The sequence below is a fragment of the Haplochromis burtoni genome, unplaced genomic scaffold, assembly GCF_018398535.1.
Source record: "Haplochromis burtoni strain Fernald_Lab_line unplaced genomic scaffold, NCSU_Asbu1 Contig_92, whole genome shotgun sequence".
NCBI lineage: Eukaryota > Metazoa > Chordata > Actinopteri > Cichliformes > Cichlidae > Haplochromis > Haplochromis burtoni.
The window spans coordinates 935,518-959,496 of NW_024582453.1; the positions used below are offsets into that span (position 1 = coordinate 935,518).

General features: G+C 37.1%; 1 protein-coding gene across 10 annotated transcripts in view; it reads left to right on the forward strand.

Annotated features, from left to right (window-relative positions):
* lama2 (laminin, alpha 2) overlaps positions 1–23,979 on the forward strand; it is a 235,175-nt gene that overhangs the window by 41,060 nt on the left and 170,136 nt on the right. For all 10 annotated transcript variants that reach the window (XM_042222720.1, XM_042222717.1, XM_005935361.3 and 7 more), the window contains exons 2-3: positions 5,343–5,513; positions 9,189–9,301. In XM_042222720.1, the coding sequence (XP_042078654.1) occupies positions 5,343–5,513; positions 9,189–9,301 (284 nt within the window). The remainder of the gene's footprint in view (positions 1–5,342; positions 5,514–9,188; positions 9,302–23,979) is intronic.

Here is a 23,979-nt window from a genome sequence, read left to right on the forward strand (position 1 = left end):
GTCTTTAAAAATTTTAATTCATCAATAGTGGTGATCTAATGATTTTCTTGTTTCCTTTATTTAGACTATAAGATGGTAACTTTTAATTTTTAACTGTATTTTATGTTCTTTATAGATTTCTATAAAAAGAAATAAAGTTTATTATTTCTGTCAACTTCTTATCATCATTATCTGATAATGTCCGTCACTGGAGTAGGGACACTCATAGGGATCATTTTATGTGGACAAGAAGAGTCATGAGTCTAATGAAATCTGGCTGTGTTGAAATTCCTTAATAGTATAAACCACTCCGATGGCCTGCGTATGACCTCTTAAGAGCAGTTCACAGCAAAATGACCACAACATGTACACCGAACCTAAATTCGATGACAGGCTGATGAGATGAAAATGGTACTTCTGTCTAATTATAAGACTTATCCAATTCAGGAAGATAGATTACCCAGAGAGGAGCCAACGCCAGTCACTTGTTGGATTTGAACCCAGGACAGTACCAATCACTGTCGCATCAGTGAATTTAATCTGACCACCAGTATTTCCCAGCTCGCTTGAAAGACAAAGCCAATACAGTTAGACACGGAAAAAAATGAAGTTCTCTTTTAAGCCCATATGGTAAAGATATATATAAATCTTATAAAGTTTGTATATGTCTTGTGTGAAACTTGTATGAAAAGCACACAAGAGTGAAAACAGATATAAGAGCCCTTGAAAAATTATATAATGAAACTTGTATGTTTTGGATACTTACTAAAACAATATATGAAAGTAATGAGAAAGTGGCCACTTTCATGAGTAAATCATATAAGTTTTTACTATTTCTTTTCTATATGGGAGACCACGTGTGAATCTGTAAATCAGACATGAAGAAGTGATAAAAAGCTAAGGGTGATAGCTGTCTCAAATCAAGCTGAAAATTCCACAGTCTCCCACACACACTTGTATCTAGAGACTCTTCCAGGTTGTGAATCAAAACCCCAGGAATAAGTAGGATGTTGGCTTGATTTCCTGGCAGTTATAAACGGTGTGGACAATAACCATAAAAATATGTTCATGAAGACATTTTTTTTTATTGTGCAGTAAGACCTTAAACTAAGTTTTATACTCGGGTCTTGGTTGTCTATGTTGACCACAAAAGAATGCAATCTCTTTTTTCTTCCTTACCTCTGTGGTATGTATATACAGGTCTTGTATGCCATTGCTTTTTTTTTTTTTAGAGCTTTATCTCTTCCCTGTTGCCAGTGTTCAAACTGAGAATAAGTGAACAAAAGAGTGCTTTTGAATGAGTTCAGACTGCTCTCCACTGACTGTGTTCTTTGAAAGGTTGACCAAATATCAGACTAATCTCGAGGCATCAAAAAAGAAATCTCAGAAATTCACAAAGAATCACAGTGAATAGATTAAATTGAAAAGATTTTGATAGCAAATCTATAAAAGTGGCTGCATTATCATTCCAGGGTTCAGAGAGAGACAAAGAGGAGTTGCACTTAGACTGTTTGATTGTGAGTTGAGATTTAGGCATTTGTGACTGTGGGACTATTTGTTTGAACACTTTGTTGAATAAGCTTAGGAAAATGAATTTATATTAAGTACAGCAACATAATTCGCAACAAATAAAACATAAAAAATAAATGTGGTGTATTAATGCATGATTCTGTTTTATTATAAGCCGGCATATTTCCCACAAAAGCTCGTGCACATGTTGCAGGTCATGTTAAAACTGCACATCCCATCTTCGTTGGAAGGATTCAGGGGAATTACTCGTGGAACAAAAAAAAAATCCTGGGGAAGTCTGCACATGCCTCCCGTAGCTTTCCAAACAATCAAAATTTTTACATGAATCGTTTTAAATGCTTTGCTCTGACTGCAGCTACAAATAAGCACAGTGGGTAGCTGCCTAGAATGGTCATTTTGGCTAACTGCATAGGGATCTACATCTGGGTCACCTCACCTGCTGGCTGACTTCAATGGTTATTTTGAGAGCAGTTATGTTCGAAATCAAACGGTGTGACTGCTCAAACCGCAGAACAGCTGATCAGTGATTTTACCATCATCACACCCCCCAGAAGTTACACATTAAATGACGACTGATTTGGAGAAAAATTGGGCCAACTCTAAAATTTATTTGGGGCTAAAAGTCTGTATGGTATCCTTGCAAGGTTTCTGTGACTAAAATGCACATTCTCTGTTAAATCAAATGTGTTTCAATACATTACAGCTCGAGGAATTTGATTAACTATGAATATTTTGTGTGCTTCAGTGCTTTAAGGTGAATTAAAACCACTAGAATATGTAATACAGGAGGAATAAATACGGGACTTTGTGTTATTACTCATTGAGAAGCTGGTTAAAATATTTATCCGTGACATTTCCTTTATTTAAAAAAGTCGTAATGGAAGTCTGGGCTTCTTAAGTGGCAGGGGCTTCTCAGATATCATTACTAAAAGCCTGGGAAACACGTGTGCATGTGATATGTTGTGAGTATTTGTATGAGAATGTGTGCACATATGTGAGAGAGACTTTGGGTGTCTTAGATGTTTTTCACAGTTCATCTGTCTTGACATCTGGCCAAACAGCTGGACTCATCTGGACAAACACTCACAGACAGTCCACGCTTTTCCAAGTGCTTCTCCTCTCAGACTTCCTTACACTTTTCCTCTCCTTCTTACTCACCCTTGATTTGTTTGTCTCCCATGTGCACGATATGGTACATTTATATTTATCTATTTTTCATTGTGTATACATGCACATGTTCTTTAACTTGTTTTCTTAAACTTTAATTGTAATGTCTAGTGTAGCATAGTATATTTATGTGTTTATCTGTGCATGATTTCCAGAAAGGAAATGTGAACCATATGTAGGCCATGTTCAGCATTCCAGGACTTTAAGTTCAACAAGCTTGCCATTCATAGTGAACACTCTGTGATCTCTTAGGGACAGCTGATACTGGCCAATGTTCCATCCTTGTACTGCAACATGTAAAATGCAGCTTTTGATATCTTGAATGGAAGTTCTGGTTAAACACTGAACAGTTATAAACCTTGGTTGGTTTTTACATTTTAGCTTTACATGCATAGCAAAATAGTAATTTTGATTTTTTTTTTTAAAGAATTGAATTAATGACTTAATTGATAAATTCTTTTTGAAAACGGTCTTTTTTTTTGTTTAAAAACTGAGCATAGTGTTATTTCAGGCAGACCGTCAGCGGCTCAGTGCCAGCCCACATCAACTGAGGGTTTGGCTGATGTCCTTTTTTGCATCCAACTGTCAAGTCTAATATAGGGTATGTTATTTAAACTGCCCACAGTTGCTGTGCCTCTGCAAGCCACTTCGCAACTCACTCCAATCCCAGGTCCTCTGTTCAAGCTTTATCTGACTTATCCGTGTCATAGTTGTTTCTGTAGGAGGTCTCTGCTATATTGGTATCCCTCAAAAGCAAGTCATTATATCTCAAGGAAAATTCCAATAATTTTATGTCAATAGGGGGAGATCACTTAGAAGACTTGAACATGATTTATTGAGATTGAGAAATTAATGTGTTTGGTAATTAGACATCATGGCAGAACAGACTCCCAGTGGTGATAGGATTTAAGACAGGAGCCCCCGGAGCCTAGACGCTGGTGGTGGTGAAGATGAAGACTGAGGCTTGGATGAAGCTCTGATGGGGAGGAGGTTAGTTGCACTGAGGGTGGGCAAGAAGATGACTGGACCAGAGTCATGATGTCAGTACTGAGATTGACAGCTTGGGAAAGTGGTAGTGATGTTGTATTTTGAAATAAGCTTTTGAAAGCTTTAAGCCCCGCTTTTTCAGTACTTGTCCATCCACTGTTGCTCAGTTAAACTTATGCAGTGTAACTGGTGATTGCTGCAGCCATTCTCAGTTGAAACATTTACTTTTAGGTTGCACAAAACTAGCGACTAATATTCAACTGTATGTTTTTGGTAAAACACATTTGCCATTTCCAGCAGTTTTGGTGCACAGTATTGTTCTTTGTTGGAGATTCCCAAAGTGAACTGTCACTGAAGGTTGACAGTACTCTAGCTTCCTGGCTCCATGACATATATGGTCTTGTCTCATTGTATCCACTAGGGAACTTAAATGCATCAGGATGGATTTCCATCAATCCATTCATATGATATTTTACGTCATTTAAACATTTATTGATTAAATATGTAGATTATTTGAAAACTAACTGAATGATAATAGGTCTTAGGGATGAACAGAGTGGTGTCAGCCTTACATAGATGGAGAAATGTGCTGAATGTGCATAAATATGACCTATTGTGGAATAAATTGTGGCAGTGAGTGGTATATCATACGTTTGGTCTTCACATTTATCCTTGATATCTGGCTTGTTGCATTTTCTTTCTGCATAAAACATCCAAGTTTCCTGAATGTCCTTCCTGCTTGAATGAACCTGGTCTCACAAGATTACCATAACAATAAGGTTGAAAACAAAGTCCTGTTAGCACAGTATAACTTTATTAATGGATTCCAAGTATATCCTGGAAAAAAAATTGGAGGATTTTCCATAATGTATGTCCTCTCCTAGTTTACATTCTGTGGCTCCAGGAGTGAAAAATGTCCATGGTCAGAAAATGAAAGTTGCTTGAACAACATAATGCAAATGAACAGTTTTGAAACAAAAGTACAAAATTGCTCAAAGTCTGCACAGTGGAAAGCGTGCCAGAAAATATTCTATCCATGCTTCTTTTATCAAAAGATAAAGTGATTACAGCCATTTCTATCTGTTAATGTTAAATGATGTTAAACGCTTTTGACTGCACTGAAAATACACCCAAATTAAATAGCTCGGATGATGCGAAACCCTTGCCCTCCCCCTCATGTTCCAGGCTAATTACTCATAACCTCAGTACAACAGAAATACAGCCATCATTTTGATTTGAAATACAAAACCTAAATGCAAATCAGGATGTGCTGTTCCTAACAACCCCACGGTAGCATTTGGCATTTTATGCTTTGACTAAGAAATCCAGCCTGGCCTCATTTGAAGTGCTCTGAACGGACTTTGATGTATGATTAACGAAGATCTGAATGCACAATAACATAGAACTTGCTTCAAAGTTATCATGTACTGTGTTCTTTTCTTTTCTTTTTTAGATATGTTGAAAACGAGTGAACTAACTTTTGAAATATTGTAATTTTTTAATGGATAGTTGATGTAGGTTTGCTTTTTATTTCACATTTTTTAAGATATAAAAAAAAGTAGAAGGTATATGCAGGCATCAGTACTAATGCATAAAGCTCTTTAACTTTCAAAAGTTGCATCTGTATGCAATTATCCAATTACCCATGTCTGTTTTCTTTCTTTTTTTTTCTTCCCCAGGTCTGTTTCCAGCTGTGTTGAATCTAGCGACTATGGCTAATATAACAACCAATGCTACCTGTGGTTCAACTGGTCCAGAAATGTTCTGCAAGCTTGTGGAGCACGTTCCAGGACAGCCTGTTAGAAATGCACAGTGTCGAATCTGCAACCAAAGGAGTGCAAATCCCATGGGTAAGAAAGAGTCACATCCACATGAGACTTATAGTCTTAGTGATTACAACAATTAATCATTTTACATTAGTTAATTAGACTATGATTGGCCAGATGTTAACCAATCATTTTGTCTAAAACGATAATTATAGAACAAAACGAGGAATCAATTGCAACATGACAAGACGACAATACAAAATTAGCCTGCACTCATTATTCAAATAGTCTACCAGACTGCCATAATACAATGGATCAATAATTCAATTAACCGCTCAGCCAGTCAAATACCCAATCAGTTTGTCAGTGAAGCACTCCATCATTAACTAGTATCCAGTGATTAGTCAACAAACCAATTAGTCAGCCATCAGTCAGCCAGTTCATTGTTGGTGTTATTCATTAAATGGAACCCATCCTTTTCTTTATTTTCTTATTGTATACTCTTACATTGGCGCATATTCATATAGTGATGGGCCATGGTTTAAATAATGAGGTCAACGTGTATCCATAGTAGCCTAGTGCTTAGTCTTTAGCGTGCTCTCAACATGAGGTTTTAGAGCTTTGTTTTTTTGGTTTTTTTTGTAACTTGTGGCTCTTTTTGTCCTTTTGAGCAGATATCTTTAATTACATTTTAAATATATACCATCAAATCACAACAGCAGTTTCCTCAGTGCACTTTATATTGTAAGGTAGAGATGCTACAATACTACAAGGAGAACCAGGCTCAGCGGCTATCTGCCACGACAAACCTTAATATGTTCATTGACAGTGTGTTCAGTATGTTCAACTAGCAACTAGCTGTATTTTGGTAGGGTATGTAGATCACTTCTTGGCTGTGTAAAGTGAGTTAAGGGGGGGTCAACCATCAGGTTGCCCAACATTCAGAAATGGCCCACTGCTTATAAAAGCACTAAAGGAGCAGTTGACAGTTGGTGGGTGAAATTTAAAAAAACCTCTTTGCTGTTGCTTTGGTCCTTGTATTTTGTGTAGAAAACAATATATTGTCTGCAAACACTCATCAACTGCTTGCCAAGTAGTAGTAAAACTGAAAAGTGCAACTCAACATATTGGTTTTAGAGACTTGTAACAACTTTAGTTTGAAGGTCAACACTTGGCAAGGATTTACAGACAAGTCGGCATCTTTTATGCAAACTACGGGTGATTACACCAACCTACTAGTAAACACAGAAATCACAAGGAGCTTTTTGGCGCAGGGCTCTCTTTGTGACTGATTTCAACAGAAAGCTCTAGCATCCACCAGCTGGTCTGGGAATATTTTTTTCTAGGACATAGCTTCAGTTTTAAAATAAAGTTTATATGTCTTCATCTACAGGTAACTTTGTAAGAAAGCATTTACCCTAGGTCAGGGGTCAGCAACCTTTAAGACCCAAAGAGCCATTTGGACCTGGTTTCCACGCAAAAGAAAACACTGGGAGCCGCAAATACTTTTTGACATCTAAAATGAAGATAACACTGTATATATTGTTTTTTACCTTTATGCTTTGTGTGAACTACTAAGGTGTGTTGCTTATGAAATCCATGAAGTGCTACAGAGAACGTTACATTTTATTTATGTAATTAACACATTTTGAACTAAAGAAATATAACAAAAGGAAAGACACCCAGCTGAACTAAAATGATCCATGTAGCAAACAGAAACTGTTGTGAGCCACCACCCTTATATCGGCTTTGGGCTTTTGGAGCCTTGACCTGACTTTTAAAAAAATAATTGGAAAAAAAGCACTATGCTGCTGAAAAATGAAAAATAGATATTTGCAAAATTCTGCCTAAATATGTATTTTACCAGGTTAAGGTGTGTAGCGGGGTGTGGTCTGCAGTGCTGCTGCAGGGGAGGCGGTCGCACCTGAGCGGCACCCGCAATCACGCCTCACCGGACACTCCCTTAGAGCAGCCATTTGGCTTTTCTACCTTTAAAACCCGGAGAGCAGCCAAATGGCTGGTAGGCTTTTAGCTAAGCTTTAGCTTCAGCCAAGTGGAAGCTAAATTGGCTAGTCATTCATATGTATATTAGGTTGTTACCTGGGAATTCTGGAGGGAGGGGAGTGGGGGTGTGTGAATGAGGGGGTGGGGGAGCTGCTAAAAGCTGTGAACTTCCTTTTGTGTTTCATCTTGATGCATTCTCAATCATCCAGGGAAATAAATCTCCAAAAGTCACCAACTTGGAGTGTTTCAGTTTGCCATCTTAGGGAGAAATCAACACACATGGGTGTATGTCCTTTGTTGCTGAGATTTATTGATAAAAACAGTACAAAAAAACAACCATTTGTACACATATTTACAAATGGCCTGCTGAGTGGTGCACGGAGCATGTTCATTGGTTCATGGACCTCCCAGCCATTTGGCTGCTCTCCGGGTTTTAAAGGTAGAAAGGTAGAAGCATGGGGGTGCTACTGTTAACGTCTGTGCTATCTATGCTGTAGTTGGTGTATGTCGGGCTGTGGGCTGAAAAGCTACAGCCGGCTGTATGCGTATAGCAACCGTGTATGAAAAGTGGTCAATAAAGAGATGCTGAAAAGCATGTTCATGCAAACATCGTCGGGTCTGCCGTGTTTACAATGGGACTTCTGCTCCTGAACCTCTGTGCACAGCGTCTGCAAATCGGGGCTGTACGAAGTCACTTTCATCATTACGCAGGACTGTAAGCTGTCATCTGTGAGACGTGAGCGGTGTTTGTTTTTAACATAGTTCACGGTGGAGAACAGCTGCTGACATAATGTGGATCCGAAGATCCATAATTGGCCTACCTGGGGTTGAAAGTCTCGATAAATGCATGGCGTTTCGGCGGGTACACGGGCTTCCGTGAGTGTGACGCTTATTTTGAGCGATGAAAAAATAATAAAATATAATTTTATTTTTATATTTCAATATCACAATAATCTTCCAATTTAGAAGTACAAGTTAAAATAAAGAACGAACATAAGTAAAATACACTTCAGCTAAATACTTCTAATTTATTTTCCCAAACCTCACGGAGACGCAGTATAAGTATAAGCCGCAGGTTGCCGACCCCTGCCCTAGGTGAATATTCATTTTCTATATCGTGGTTTTAGTGTTTTGTCCATTCTTTATTTGCTTTCTGTAAAATAATTTTCTTTACTGTGTTCTTCTAATGCCACACAGCAGGGTAGGAAAGAGCAAGATAAGTACAATACCTTTATTTTGTTATAGATCATTTCCATTACTTTTAACTGAAATGTCACAGGTAAGTAGCCAGATGACTGACAGGTGCCAGTCAAGCTGAAAAAACATATCTGCTCTTAAAAACCTTCATTAACACACGTATAAGCACCCAAACGATTCTGCATATAGCACATAAATAAAATGCTTGATTGTGACCTTTGCTTTATAATAAATTATAGTGGTGATGCATTTTTATCTTCCTGCTCTATTAAAACTGTTCTATAGACTTGTAATAGTACCCAGAAGAAGACTGTGCAAATGCACTGACATTTTTTCTTATTCAGAAGTGAAATCAAATATTACTAAATGGGAAGGAAATCTATTACTACTTCTTTTACGAGGTGGACAAATGTGCTTTTGATATCTGGCCTTGAACGTCTCAAATGCCAGGGTGGAGAAAAATTGTAGAGTACTACATTTTCACTTTAGAACAATGTAGAATGCAAGATGAAAATACCTGAGATATTTAAAATAAACTGTTTGTGTGTGTGCTTACAGAACATCATCCCATAGAGTATGCCATAGATGGAACCAATCGTTGGTGGCAGAGTCCGTCGATAAAGAATGGAATGGAGTACCACTATGTGACAATCACACTGGACTTGAAACAGGTAGAAAACACACATTCATTATGAGTGAAATGCTGTTCACGTACTTTCACTGCATGCCTCTTTTCTGTTTTATTTATTTATTTGTATTGAACCGGGTTACTTGTCTTTATCAGCTTGCATCATCAAATTTAAGCATTGATTTTCTAAGGTACAAAGTCTTAGAATAACAAACGGGCAGCAGTTTCATCATTCGACAGATTCCTTTAGTGATGACACATGTGCATAATTCGCCAATATAGAAATAATGTCAGCAGACACCCAAGAACACACACAAGTACATATTATATAGGAGAAATGTACAACTTTTCCTCATTTTATACCTGATTGTCAGCACCCGGGGTACAAGAGACTAGGAGGTAGGAATCACAAGCCCTGATTTCTGTTTGCAGATACAGACGTAATAAAAGATGGTTGGGCTCACCTCGAAGTCACTCGCTGGTTGGCAAATCCAAATCATGTTATAAAGCCTTGAGTGTTTTCACCATCACTTTATGTTTTGAAATCAGATGTGACAAGCGAGGAGTGGATGTGAGTGTGAAAATGCATGCTCGTTGGCTAAAGACTTGTCAGTCACAAGTTTTCATCAGATGAACATTTCCTGGATCTTTTCTGATCTGACATTTCAACTCAATCACTCAATTAGTCATTAATTGAGTGACTGAGTACAAAAAGCCATCAGGAAGCCTGAGCTTGGGACTGTACCAGAGACTTGTGTAAGACCAGGAGGTACAGATAAGAATTTCTATATCTGTGTTTGTTTTTTGTTTTTAAATACTGTCTAGCTTTATATGTTGGAGAAGTGGAGGCAGGGTGGGATGCTTAAAGATGGCTGGTTTCAGATGCAGCATTAACTAAGGGGCTGCACCAGGGCTGGCATAAGCTTAAAATATTTTTTAATTGGGAATTATTCCTCCATTCTCTGTGAGGTTTCATTCATGTCATTTTCATTCTTTAAGGTAAATAACCACATGCTTGTAATTGCAATTACTGCATGTAAAATTGAAATCCTTATAAAATTAATAATTTACTAATTACTGCCCAACCTTTCATACTTAGCCCAAAACATGCAGCAATAAATGCATAGCTGTGACCCAATAATTCAGCTTTGTGACAGGTTTATTTATTTATTTATTTAGGACAGTGCATGTTAATGAACATAAATGTAAAAAAAAAAAATTACATGAATGTAAACATACCAGATTATAGCCAAGGGCTAATTTCCATCTGTTGTCCTTAAGCATAAAAATAGACATAATAATTCATAAAAATTCATCATTCATTCATAATAAAAACTCCATCACCAAACTTACACATACACACCATTCTGTTCCCAAATAAAACATTAAAACTATACAACTCATACATGATCACACACTTGATTTGTCCATAACCAGTTTTTAACCTTTGCCTTAAACAAATTGAGTGTAGAGCATTCTCTAATGGGTTGAGGAAGACTGTTCCACAGATGGCCTCCCTTGACAGAGAGGACGTTCTGCCCAAATGCTGTCCGTCTGTGGGGTATAAACAAGTCTCCTCGGATTGTAGCTCGAGTGGTCCTGTCTGAGCTTTCTTTATGCCTAATGAACTGCTTTAGTGGTGGTGGAGCAAGGGAGTGTAAGACTTTATATATTAAACACACTCTTTTAAGTTTCACTAAGTTATTGAAGTTCAGTAATTTATGTTTTTAGGTTTGTGATGTGATATCAAACCGCTTTTTTTAAAAAACGAATAAAGGGCAAAATCCTCTTTATCAAGGGGTATTTAAGGGGTATTCAATGTAGTCCAAGCAGAAAATCTAAGTACACAAATGCTCATGCATGTGTGCTATTGCAGCATGTTCATTCTCTGAAGGCGCACCTTCACTTGATGCCGCATCAGAAATGTGTCTTGTCAGTACAGTGGAACCCCGACTTACAAAATTAATTCGTTCCCGAGGGTCTTTCGTAAGTCGAAGCACCCATTGTGCGTTTTGACTGAGGCCATGCTGAACGATAGGCTATAGGCTAATCCTAACTAGGACAACAATACGTCGTTCAAGTGGAACAGCGAAGCGCAAGTACGGAAGTCAAGGGGTTGTCACTAGGGGTGGGTTTTGATAATCGATTTATCGATTAAAATAGATTCTGGCTTGGATAACGTGATATCGATTCATTAAAATCCTGAATCGATTTTTTAATATAAATTTATTTTACCTGAAACGCCAGAATCTCAGGTGAAACCTCGCAAAATTTTAACAACCAACAAACAGCTAAAACAGTGAATGAGAGCAGGAACACGTGCACATAAATGTAAACACAAAGCGCGGACCGCAGATCAGAATCAGTGAGATGTGGCTTTCTCACCCGATGGCACAGACACGGTCGGGGCTGAAAGCCGACAGCTCGCTGATTCTGATCTGTCGGCGGGTCCGCGCTTTGTGTTTACGCCCTTTTTGCGCTGATTCTAAAGCTGTTAGTTTTATCTCTCTCCAAACAATATTGACTGAACCAGCAGCAAAAGAAGCTGCAAACTATGCTTCACATAAACATTGTCATGGATTCCCTCTGACTTTTGCTGTTTTGCTTCCAACATGATAAAATCACACATCATGCACAGCTCTCTTTCTCTCTCCCTCTCCCTCTCTCTCTCTGTACTTCAAGAACAGTTTCCCGTCTATCCCCAAAATCTGTTTTCTGCATTATTCGCTTGCTTGTTACGCACAAGTCTACCGTTGTTTACAGCGCTGTCGGCCGCTGTTTTTTTCCTTTTACTTACTTCCGAAAAGAAAACCTAATTTCTGCTGTTCAATGGGCTTCAAATGCAAAACGCTTAGCTGTGTCTCTAATAAAACCGCTTTAACTTCAGAGGTAATGTTCATATGTTGATTAATCGTTTTTGATGTACTGCAGAATATTTTTATAAAATCCCAGGCCAGGAAAATCACCTTCATGTTTTTCTGTGTTTTATCTTCAGCTACTTTGACACAAAGGCATCTGCTGTGATGCTCACGCCTTTCATAAAGTCTTGCGAGTGTCAGCTTCCATTTTATAGATACAAAAATATGTAAATGTACTGATCTGAATTATAATATTTCTGACTGTCTGAGGCAAAATTTCCCAGATACAAATCGAATTGAATCGAATCGTGGATCGAATCGTTTCGGGACCTTGTGAATCAGAATCGAATCGATTCTAGAAATCAGTGACGATACCCAGCCCTAGTTGTCACATGATTCGGAAGGCATTGTAGGCTCAGCCAATCAGAGCCAGTGGATTTTGTTACTCGGGCATTTTGCCGTAACATGGGCAAAAATATTGCTGTTCAGTGCCTTCGTGACTTGAATTTTTCGTGAAACGGGGTATTCGTAACTCGGGGTTCCACTGTATATAAACATCAATCCCATGTTCGCAATGTCCCTTTTTTTACACACTTTTTTCATTTGTTCATTCATTCATTGTTCATTTAACAGCTTCAGAATCATTATTTAATTGCTGTGTTGTATATGTGTATTATGCATTCAGACATACAGATATTTAAAAACTCTTACTAAAAGGAATATGTTTCACTAGACATGTATACCTTTTTTTTTTTTCGCTCAGTTTACTTTTAATTTTAGAAGTAATATTTAGCTTTTCCTAAATTGATTTATATGGAGATCCACAATCTCAGCTTTCCATTAGAATCAGTCATACTCACACAAATGCCTATTTTAATGAGTCAAATTCTTTTCATTTGCTTTCTGTTTGTGCACATATGATTGGATTCACACTGAGCGCAGATGCATTCAGCTGTCAGGTGCTTGATCCATCAAGCTCATCCCTTTTCTGCCACTGTGTTCCTTTTCCGTCAGGATGTTGCACGTACAAACACTGTCTTCCCAGAGCTACATTAACACCCTGTGCTGCATGCTGTCATGGTCAGCTTAGCTTGGATTTTATTTTCTCTGCAATTAAAGTGATTACTGCAGTTAGTCATTTAAAGGTGCGGTGTACAAAATGTGTCATTGATATGTCATCAGGGTTTTAAGCTACACAGAACTGTTTCAGTAGAGCTGGAATTAGTTAAACCAACTTTGCTATTAATCACTTCATAATCTTGTGTGCCACGCTTTAAATATTGGCTTCCATTTTTGACTTGGAAAGCTTGGCAGGAATCTCTGTGATTGAGTGGCTGTGTACTGGCATGGGCTGATTTAGGACATTTAGTTTAGTTTAGAAGTGTGATTAAATAGATAAGACTGCCAGATTGTAATTATATAGATGTTATGAGAATAAAAGTAATGAGAATAGAAGATTTAGTTTATGAGAATCCATGGCTTCATTAAGAGAAGTCAGTCAAAAATTGGTCTAAAAGTAAAAAAAAAAAAAAGAGATTAATTTTAGATGTCTAATAAAAACACCAATATTCATGAAAAAGCTGAAAACTAACTCGGGTTAACAATTTCTGATTTTCTGATCCCTATTTGACTTTATTAAGTATGTTTTTGATGTCAGCCGATCAAAATTCATACTTTACTATTATAGGGTTATGTAAAAAAATCCAGGTCTAGAAATTGTAACTTGCTCATCCCTTCTGGCTCCTTTTATAGTGGACTGGAAATATGTCTTTAAATTCATTTTAAACATATAAAGAAGAAACAGCAGTTAACCTTCAGCCTTTTTACACATCTAATGCATCCTTTTCTCTTTCTAATCCATGTGATGTGTTCATGGTGCAGATGTAAAGTTGCGGTGGTGATTCTGTCCTAAATCGAAGAAGAAAAATTAGAGTTATTTAAAAGTTGCATTTAAATACTTTACTAGGCAGTTTGCTACAGTTTAGTAGAGGCTGATTAAAGGTTAGTTTGGAGTTCTGAGGTGACGTTTGTAGTAATGTGCTAAGTTGGACTGATTCTGGACAGACTGTGGCGTTCATAGGTTATATTGAGGCCTTTCGTATGTAAGCTGATGATACTGATTAGATTCTGCATTATCTGCTGTCTAAGGATTGGGCTCAACCATGATACCTCATTTAACATCTGCTGAAATTTAAATCCAGGTAACTAAATCCATAAAGAGAAGTAAACCTCTGCAGCAGTGCAGGTCAGCTTGTCAGAGCCTAAACACAAAGAAAATCTACCAAAAAAGTTATTACGTGACTTATTTCTAACTAGTTATTTAACCTCATGCCGCACTGCTCCACCTGATCTACAAAAGGCTGCAAAAGTGTAAAATGGAGCAGCAGAACTGTGGAATAAAAATAAATAATTAAATAAACAAGATAAAGTGAAAAGACAGACATGGAGCAGAGAAATTATGAAAATGATGATGACTGAAAAAGAATCTGTTAATTTAATGGCAGTACATTGCTCCAAAAATAATTGGATCACACGTTTTTCAAATGGAATTTAAAGTTTTTTGTTATAATAAAAATAAAGTAATTTTTATATGGCAACGTCCTGCAAATAATGTTTGTTTCAGTCAAATATATCCGGAGTTAATAAAATGGACTTTAGTTATCGAAATCAGTTAATAGTCTGGTGGTGACTGCTGTCTTGTGGTCATTAAAATCAAACTGCTAAATAGCAGTGCTGTGCTCTATTCATAGAGGATAATTGTCATAACACTAATAGAAATTGCAGGTGGTGGTAGTAGATTTCACTTTTACTTCACAGGTAAACTGGGCCCGTTTGACTGACAAAACATAATCAATGGGAAATCATCAAAGAACTGAAATTACAGCAACAAGCTGTATCCACAACAAGCAGAATAAAACCCTCCTAGTTACCTTTTTTCAAATTTTAAGATTTCTATTGTAACATAATCGCACACGTTTAAGACAATGATGGATGAAAGTGGATGTGATGGAATGACCCTCACAGTTTAAAGTGTAGTTTGTTAAGCGAAATGACAACAAAAAAGTAGTGAAACAAACAAAAAGTAAGAGTTGAATACTAATGTCACATATGAATATTGTAGTATTTCTGGTCAGAGTCCTACTATTCATACTGAATTTAGAGCCACAAAGACAACTGCAACAAAGTGAGGCAAATGTGAAGAGTGCTTTTTCCTTTTCTTGCTTGCTCTTTTTTTCCTGAACGTAATTACAGCCCTGCACAGGAAGAAGAGTAACAGCCATCTTGAAATAATAATGACTTCAGGCCCATCAATCACACCTTTCACCACTGTGGTGCGTCTACTGAATAAATATTAAGGCTTCAGTGGTCTCACAAATACACACACGCACACACACCTGTCTCTGGAGTAGTACAGCCAGTGAATGCATCTGCCTGGTTACTCATACTCACTCACTCACTTACGCTGACACTCTTGACCTTAATATTAGTGTGTGGAGCAGGTGACACCCACACACACCCAACACCACAGTCATTTTGATTCTTATTCATGTCTAAGAAGATAATAGAGATGTACAACGAAAGATTATAAGGACTGAATAAGAATTTCAGGGTATTCCTCACAATTAAATGATCTTCATGTAATCACCACATTTAACATGTTTACATATTTCTCTGTATTTACAGTATCCAGAGTTAATAATTTTAACATTAGGACTAGAAATCACTGAGAAAAGCCTCTTAAAATAAAACCCCATTATCTCATATTTCACTACTTTTACTAAAATTGGTTCATTTATGACGTAATTAATTATATAGCACCTTTCTACAACATGCCTAATTCACCCATTCATACAAGCACTTTTTTATACTTTCTATCTAACATTCACACCCATTCATTCTCCAATTGATGCATCAGAGAGCAACAATACTTTATTAATCATTTCTAATATATATTTTACCTTTATAACCAGGGGTGTTAAATATGAGACCTATAGGGGCAAGAATTGCCTTGGCAAAGACCTCAGATCGGCAGAATGGACAGTTTTGGAAAATAACATAAATAAACAAAGCAATTAAGTAATAGATAAACAATTAGATGGCAGTAAAAGTCCAGTTTTTTTTGCAGTGGGTCTGCAGTAAACAACAATAGGATATTTTCTTTGAATTAACTGAAACTTTCTCTTTTTCTTGTTCTGTAATTTTACATATTTATTTGTTACAATTTAAATCATGCTGACATTTTTCTTTGAATTACTACAGCAGCATTTTTTTATAATGTAGAAAAATCAAGAAATACTGTTCAAATTGCCCTTTTTTTTTCTTCTGTTCAGACATACTAGGGGTTAAATCTGTAGTTAAAGTTCTTTATGTTGACAGAGAGGGGAGTTTCACTGGTCCGGGCCACTTGGGATAAAAGTGGGCTCCATGTAGCCCATCATGTAAAATGAGTTTGAAATGATTGATATAAACCAAACTTAACTTACTGAGGTATAAGACATCATATGTGCTAACCCTAATCCTACCCTGCACTTTGGGAGAGCAGCACCAGTATCAAACTAAAAAAAAAATAGCTGGATCCAAAATATCGTGCTGAAAAGTGTTTACCCCTTCCTAATTTCCTAGTGTTTTGCATATTTGTTTCACTTACATGTTTCGGATCATCAAACAAATTTTCATATTAGACAAAGATACACCAGGTAAATACAAAATGCAGTTTGTAAATCATGATTTCATTCTTTAAGGCAGAAAAGTTATCCAAACCTCCCTGGTCCTGTGTGACAAAGTAATTGCCCTTATTGTTTAATCATAAATTAACTGAGAGCTGAGTTCAGTTTCACTAAACACACTCAGGCCTGACTACTGGCAGACCTGTTGAATCAAGAAATCATGTAAATAGAACCTGTCTGACAAAATTGAAGCAGGCTAAAAGATCTCAAATCAACACATCATGCCGCGATCTAAAGAAACGGCTGAAAAATAAAGTCGTTGACATCTATCAGTCTGGAAAGAGTTAACAAAGGGTTACAAGGTCATCAGGGTTTTGGGGGTACCGGTGGACCAAGGTGAGAGTCATTATACACAAATTGAAAAAACATGGAATAGTGTTAAAGCTTCCTGGGAGTGGCCAAAATTACTCCAAGAGTGCAGCGATGACTTATCAAGGAGGTCAAAAAAGAACCAGAAGAAGATTAAAGAACCACAGGCTTCAGATGTCTCAGTTAAGGTCAGAGTTCATGATTTAACAATAAGAAAGAGACTATGCAGAAATGGCTTCCATGGGAGAGTTTTAAGACAAAAGTCACTGCTGACCATCAAGAACACAAAGGCTAATCCCAAATTTTCCAAAAAAACATCTTGAAGGCATCTGGGAAAATACTAGACCTTTGGGATGACGAGATAAAAGCTGAACTTTTTGGAAGTTTTGAGTCAGGTTGCATCTGGTGCAAAAGTAACAGCATTTCAGAAAAGGAACATCATACCAACAGTAAAATATGGTGGTGTTAGTGTGATGGTCTAGGGCTGTTTTGCGGACCTGGAAGACTTCCCATGATAAATGGAACCATGAATTCTGCTGTCTACCAAAACCTCCTGAAGGAGAATGTCCAGCTATGTGTTTGTGACCGAAGCTGAAGAGCAATTGGGTTCTGCAGCACACCAGTGATCCGAAACACATCCAGTGCACCTCTGAATGGCTTAAGAAAAACTAAATAAAAGCTTTGGAGTGGCCTAGTCAAAGTCCTGACCTGAATCCGTTTGAGATGCTGTGGCATGCCACAGCATTATCCATCGGCATTATCCACCGAGATTATCCATGAAAACTCTCCAGTGTAGCTGAATTAAAACATTTCTGCAAAGATAATTTTTGCCAAAATTCCTCAGGTGTTGCAGGTGTTGCTGCTAAGAGTGGCCCAACCAGTTATTAGGTTTAGGGGGCAGTTACTTTTTATGTAGGTTTGGCTTTTTTTTACCTTCATGTAGAAACTGCATTTTGTTTTTACTTGTGTCTAATATTTTAATTGATTTGATTATCAGAAATATTGAAACCTGACAAACATACAAAACATAGGATATCAGGAAGGAACGTTTTCAAACCACTGTGTGTACATATATATACATATATATACACACACATGTATATATACATACATACATACATACATACATATATATACACACACACATATATATGCTTTTATATGTATTATTTTGCAGCATAATAGTATCATTATCACATCATAAAATATCTAAAAAGCTTATGTAAGGAGCTTAGATTACCAATGAGTGAGACTGCAAGGTCATCTTACCGGTAATGTGATTTGGATGTCCCAGCTCGTCCACTGACTCCAAAGGGTTAATGTTAAATTCTTATTATTTAAAATATGTCAAATTTACATCTTAACGTCTTGATAAATTACTTATTTGCTATTGGTGCTATTATTGTAGGATTGGGTGAAAATGATCCACCATGGTAGTTCTAAAAGGCTTTTTATTTTCTTGTTCTAACCAATCTGTCTTCACCCACTGACGATCCCACAGGGGGTTTTGTTATTCTGTCCAAGAGGTTTCTAACCACTTGGCATCAGATATGACTGTGCCTGTGGTGTCAAATTGATATGCCAATAGACACCTTGAGTGTTCCTCTGCAACACTACAGCATTTGACTGAATGGGAGTATTCTTTTTGGTTCCCTCCATCCATTCACTTCCACTTATCCTTTTCAGGGTCGCGGGGGGCACTGGAGCCTATCCCAGCTGTCATAGGGCGAGAGGCGGGGTACACCCTGGACAGGTCGCCAGTCTGTCGCAGGGCCAACACACAGCGTTCGACCACCGTTTTTCCTCGCTTTCACTCGCACATTCACACCTAGTGGCAATTTGGATTATCCAATTAACCTATCCCCACAAGTTGCATGTCTTTGGACTGTTTGGTGCCCTGGGATTGAAAAAGAGTATCAGCCCATGCCAGTATTTTTTAATTTTGCATGACTGTAGATACCAGTAACATCTCGACCTGATTTAATTTTGTTGAAAGTCAGGCTCAAAGTCAAGGTCAAGGTCACAACAAATGTGAAGATCAATAAAAACGTTATATTACCAACTGTTTTTTATGGATCGTCGTCAAACTTCACAACAATGCCACTGGGGGACATGAGTATATACATTAACTAATTATTTGACCTTGAACTTAATTGTTAGCGCTAAAGGTCAAAGTTTACCTTGGAAAAAAATTTAAAGAAAGCATATTGAATAATATATTATATGAAAGGGCATGGAGCAATGCCCTACAGCATCACAGTGATGTCATAACAGGCGGACTTCATTGTACTGTAGTACAAACAGACTAATGTCAGCTTGTTGTAAAAAAAACATCATAAAACATCAAAGTTTTAATATAGCCTTTGTACTTCGGGGGGAGTTGCACTATCTGAGTGCTCTTGTTGATTTTGCAGTCATGATTTTAGAGAGTAAAGTAAGTGATACGAGTGTCAGTCAGTCTCAATGATTACTAATGTTTTTAGTATTTTCAGAATTGAAAATTTGCATTCTCATGAACCTGAAACTTTTAGGTCAGTTGAATATTTGAAATTTCTTTATTCTCCTATTTAAATAATGGCTTTTGTATTAATTACAGCAATAGTACATTCCATCTATGCTGCAGACGTTGACTACAAATTAATCGTGGTTAATTTTTTGTTAATGCATATGTGTGAATGTGCTTCATTGTATGCGTGACGCTCGATCAAACCAACAGAAAGCTATTTACTGTCCAGTGCACTGAATTTCCTCTGCGACCGCAGTCGTTTCACTCGGAAAATGACAGTGGGCTTGTGTGTGTTGTTATCGTCTGTGACATCACCACTCTCATTTCCTCTCTTGTTATTGTTGAGACTCTCTGGACAGAAAGACTAAATAATGAGAGAGTGGGAGCTGAGGGTCTATGTGCTTCACTCCGTGTGTGAAGCAGACAGTTGATGTCTGTGTATGTTCTTCATTATTTTTAGATAAATTCTTGAATCATATCCGTGCGTGAAGATGCATCAGACTTGACAATACACTAAAAGCCATCCGCAGAGATTCTGGAGAGTGGCTTGAGAATAATTTCTAACTTTGCAAAAATAAACATTTTTTTGGGGGGGGGGCTTTCATTAGTTTTGAGGTTTAATTTACTTTTTAAAGATTAAAAAATCAAATCCCTTTTTTTTACTGTATCATTGGAGTATTGCAACTCCAGTTTTTCATGCCAAACTAAGAGCTTTCTGGCCATGCATTGCTGGTGTATAAAACTCTGAATTGCAGTTGGCATAACTAATAAAATACATTTAGACTAAGAGATGTCTTAGGACTATTTTACCATGAGTGGATATGCTTGTCTTGCAATCCCAACATTTTAAAATCATTGTAAGACAGTTAAATGCAATACGTACTTACTCTACAATACTGAACTATTGGGTCATGCAAAAAGACAGAAATGCATGTGAAGTAATACAAGTACGCAGAGAAAGTTGCAAAATGTGAATGCATTGGAGTCGTAACATGATTGGGTGTCAAATAAGGAGCGTAGGCTTTATCATATCCATCAAAAGTTGTCAGAGACTGTATGGGCTAATAGTTTAGCAGATAAGAATCTATTTTCTCATTATTAATTTGCAAACATTTTAGAGATTTTATCATCTACAGAACAAAATGTTATTGAAGCACTGATAATCTGTATGGAAATCTCAGTGTGGAAGGGACACAGCTGGAAACCAATATTGAATGGCTGTGATCTTCTTAAAGCCATGATCTCTAATCTAATTTACTTCATGGGCTCAGAAACACTTCTGAAAATCATTCAGTCAGTGAAAATGCACAGCAAAACTCCACCATACAGACAAAAAATCAAGTAACAAAAAACATATCAACAATCTGAGAAACACATCTTTCCTTCACTGTGACTTTGCTCATATAAACTGGACTCAATTTGAAGTGTACAACTATTACATCATTAATATAATAATTATTATAATATTGTTAAGATTTTTTTTTTATCAATTATGGACACAGCATTGTGCTGCCAAAAGAAAAGAGACTCTGGATTTTCACCAGTGCACCTGTGCATATGGCATATATGCAAATTAAACACTAATAAGAAACAAAATATTAATGTTTTGGAGGAACACAGGCTACCATCTAGGGATCCTTTTTCAAGGAATGCTTTCTCATTTCAAGAAGACAGTGCTGAAATAATTTAAAAATAGCATGGCTCCATGCAAAAAGTTGTCCTGTTGCCACACTGGTCTACCTGCAGTCCAGATGTGCCACCCTATGTAATGTTTTATGAAGCGAAGAGTAAAACCAAAGGTTTGCTGAACAGCTGAGATCCTGTATTAAACAAAAAAAGGAAAACTTTGTGCTTTCTGTTGTTGAAGAAGAGGTGATGCAACACAGTGGTAAACATGCTTCTGACCTAACACGAGATGAACATATTGCTAGTATCAAAATGAATATGAAAAATACAAAAAAAATTACTGTGGTCACTTTATGTTACCTTCTTATTTTAGTCAGTACCCTAAGAAAGCGCTGAATTAATTATATTTTTTGCTTTTCCCACCACATTTTACACAAAGTCACACCATTGTTTATTCAAAATTTGATGTGTTAAATGTGTATTTCTTTCTTTAAGCGATACAGACAAACTTGTTTAGCTTTTCAAAAATAACAAACATAAAAAATGATGTAGTCAGAACTTTTAGTGCCAACAAAAATCATAACTAAGAGGACGTAAATGAAACATCTGCTGTACCCAATAAAAGTTTGCTGGTTTAATGTCTGACAGTAGCTTGGGCCAAAGCAAGAATGTGGGAGATTGCAGCATCTGGTGTTTTGTGTAGAGTAAAGCCTATTTAAAAGCTTAGGGCCAAATTACGACCCAGTCTGTGAGTGAGCGTGTTAGTGTATAAAGGCATTTCATTTGTGTGTGCAAGTGTGTTTTGAGCAGTTCAGGCAGAGTGACAGACTTAAACAGAATGGATTTCAAAAGGCTGTTACACAGCCGGGCATTCCTCTGTCTTATCCCGAGGCCCGTGTTTGTGTATACTGCTGCCGCTTCGCTGTTCAAATCTATGTGAAAAACAATCTTTTTTTCGTATTTCTTGTTGGGGTGTTTTTTTTCTGCAGTTTGCTCAAATATCAGAGTCCTGTAACTTATTTGCTGCAGGACTGGCGAGACTTTTTTTTCTGGTACATTCAAAAATATGTTCTCAAATTGTTTTTAGTGGAAAAGCACAAAAATGTGAAAAACAAGTGAATGGTTCCACTGATTATTTGCAGCTTGTTTGCCTGCATTTAGTTTGGCAGTAAAGGATGCTGGATGATTCACACCATTTTGAACCGGACCAACAGCTACATTATTAGTCCTGTGAGATGTTAACACATTTTCATTTGAAGTGACAGTAAATCTTCGTACTAGTTTCTCTCATGACATATCCACCTGTGTGTTTATGTCTGGGGGGAAAAAACCAAACTACAATAACAACAACAACAAAGCACCTTTTGCTTTTACATTTTGGGGGGTAATATATTATCTTGTTCTGACCTCATCTCACTTTGTTTCTGGTCAGGCTCTGTTTTTGTGCACTGGAACTGACTGGAGTACTAACAGGAATTGGAGGCTGATGCCAGTGTATCAGGCCAGAGAGATTTTAACACGTTTCCATGTGAATGACCTGTAAACACCAGCTGTTCTGTAAAACCGCTGTAACTATGTGTCCAAATCACACTGAGACAAAATGGATTCTTCACAGGCTATTTAATTGTAGGCAACCTAGCCACACTGGATACGGGGCTTAAGTGGCCCGATTGAGCATTAAAATAAACATTTTAAGTGCTCAGTTGGCTGTAACGCTGAAATATCTGCCAAAAGCCAGTTCCTGGCATATCATGATGATTTTCTGTCAAGTATGTAATGGCAGCAATGGAATACATGAGAGCTATTTGGAAATGAATTTATATTTTTCTGAGTTTTTCATTAAAAAAAAAAAGATTTCTATGAGATCTAGATATATGTGCGAATGTTGTAAACTTTAAAGACACTTTTTTATTGTGTTTTTATTTACGTCAACTCTGAAATCTTGTCACTTTTATCTGAAGCAATGTGCAATGTAAAATTAAAATGATTCAGGAGTTTATTTTTGAGTCAAAGAATTATTCATCGGTGCAAAAAACAAATACGATTTTCCACTTCACCTGGGGAACAAATGACTCACCGTTTCACTTTTTAACTTTTTATAAACTCAAACAAAACACAGAGCACACAGATTCTCTCGCAAAAGTAAAAGCTGTTAAATTTTATACTTTTTAATTGCACAAGGGCACCGTCTGTCTGTGCATTAACATGTTGGAATTTGTTTTTACTGTAGAAAGAATGTTTAAGGCTTCAGCACCAGTATCAAACCATTTATTTTTAAATGGTATCAGTAAAAATTTGTAACGTCATTGAATTAACATGTGATTATTTCAGTGTCAATTTCACTAAACACACATGGGCCTGATTACTGGCAGAGCTGTTGAATCCAGAAATCACATAAATAGAACCTGTCTGACGAAAGTGAAGCAAGCTAAAAGATCTCAAAAAGCAACACAACTTGCTACAATCTAAAGAAACACCTGAGAAATAAAGTCACTGACATCTATCCACCTGGAAAGGGTTACAAAGCAATTTCTAAGACTTTAGGACTCCAATAAATCAAGGTGAGAGCCATTATAGACAAATGGAGAAAATTTGGAACAGTGGTGATGCTTCCCAGGAGTGACTGGCCTACCAAAATTACTCCAAGAGTGCAACGACTTATCCAGGAGGTCAAAAAAGAACCCAGAAGAAGATT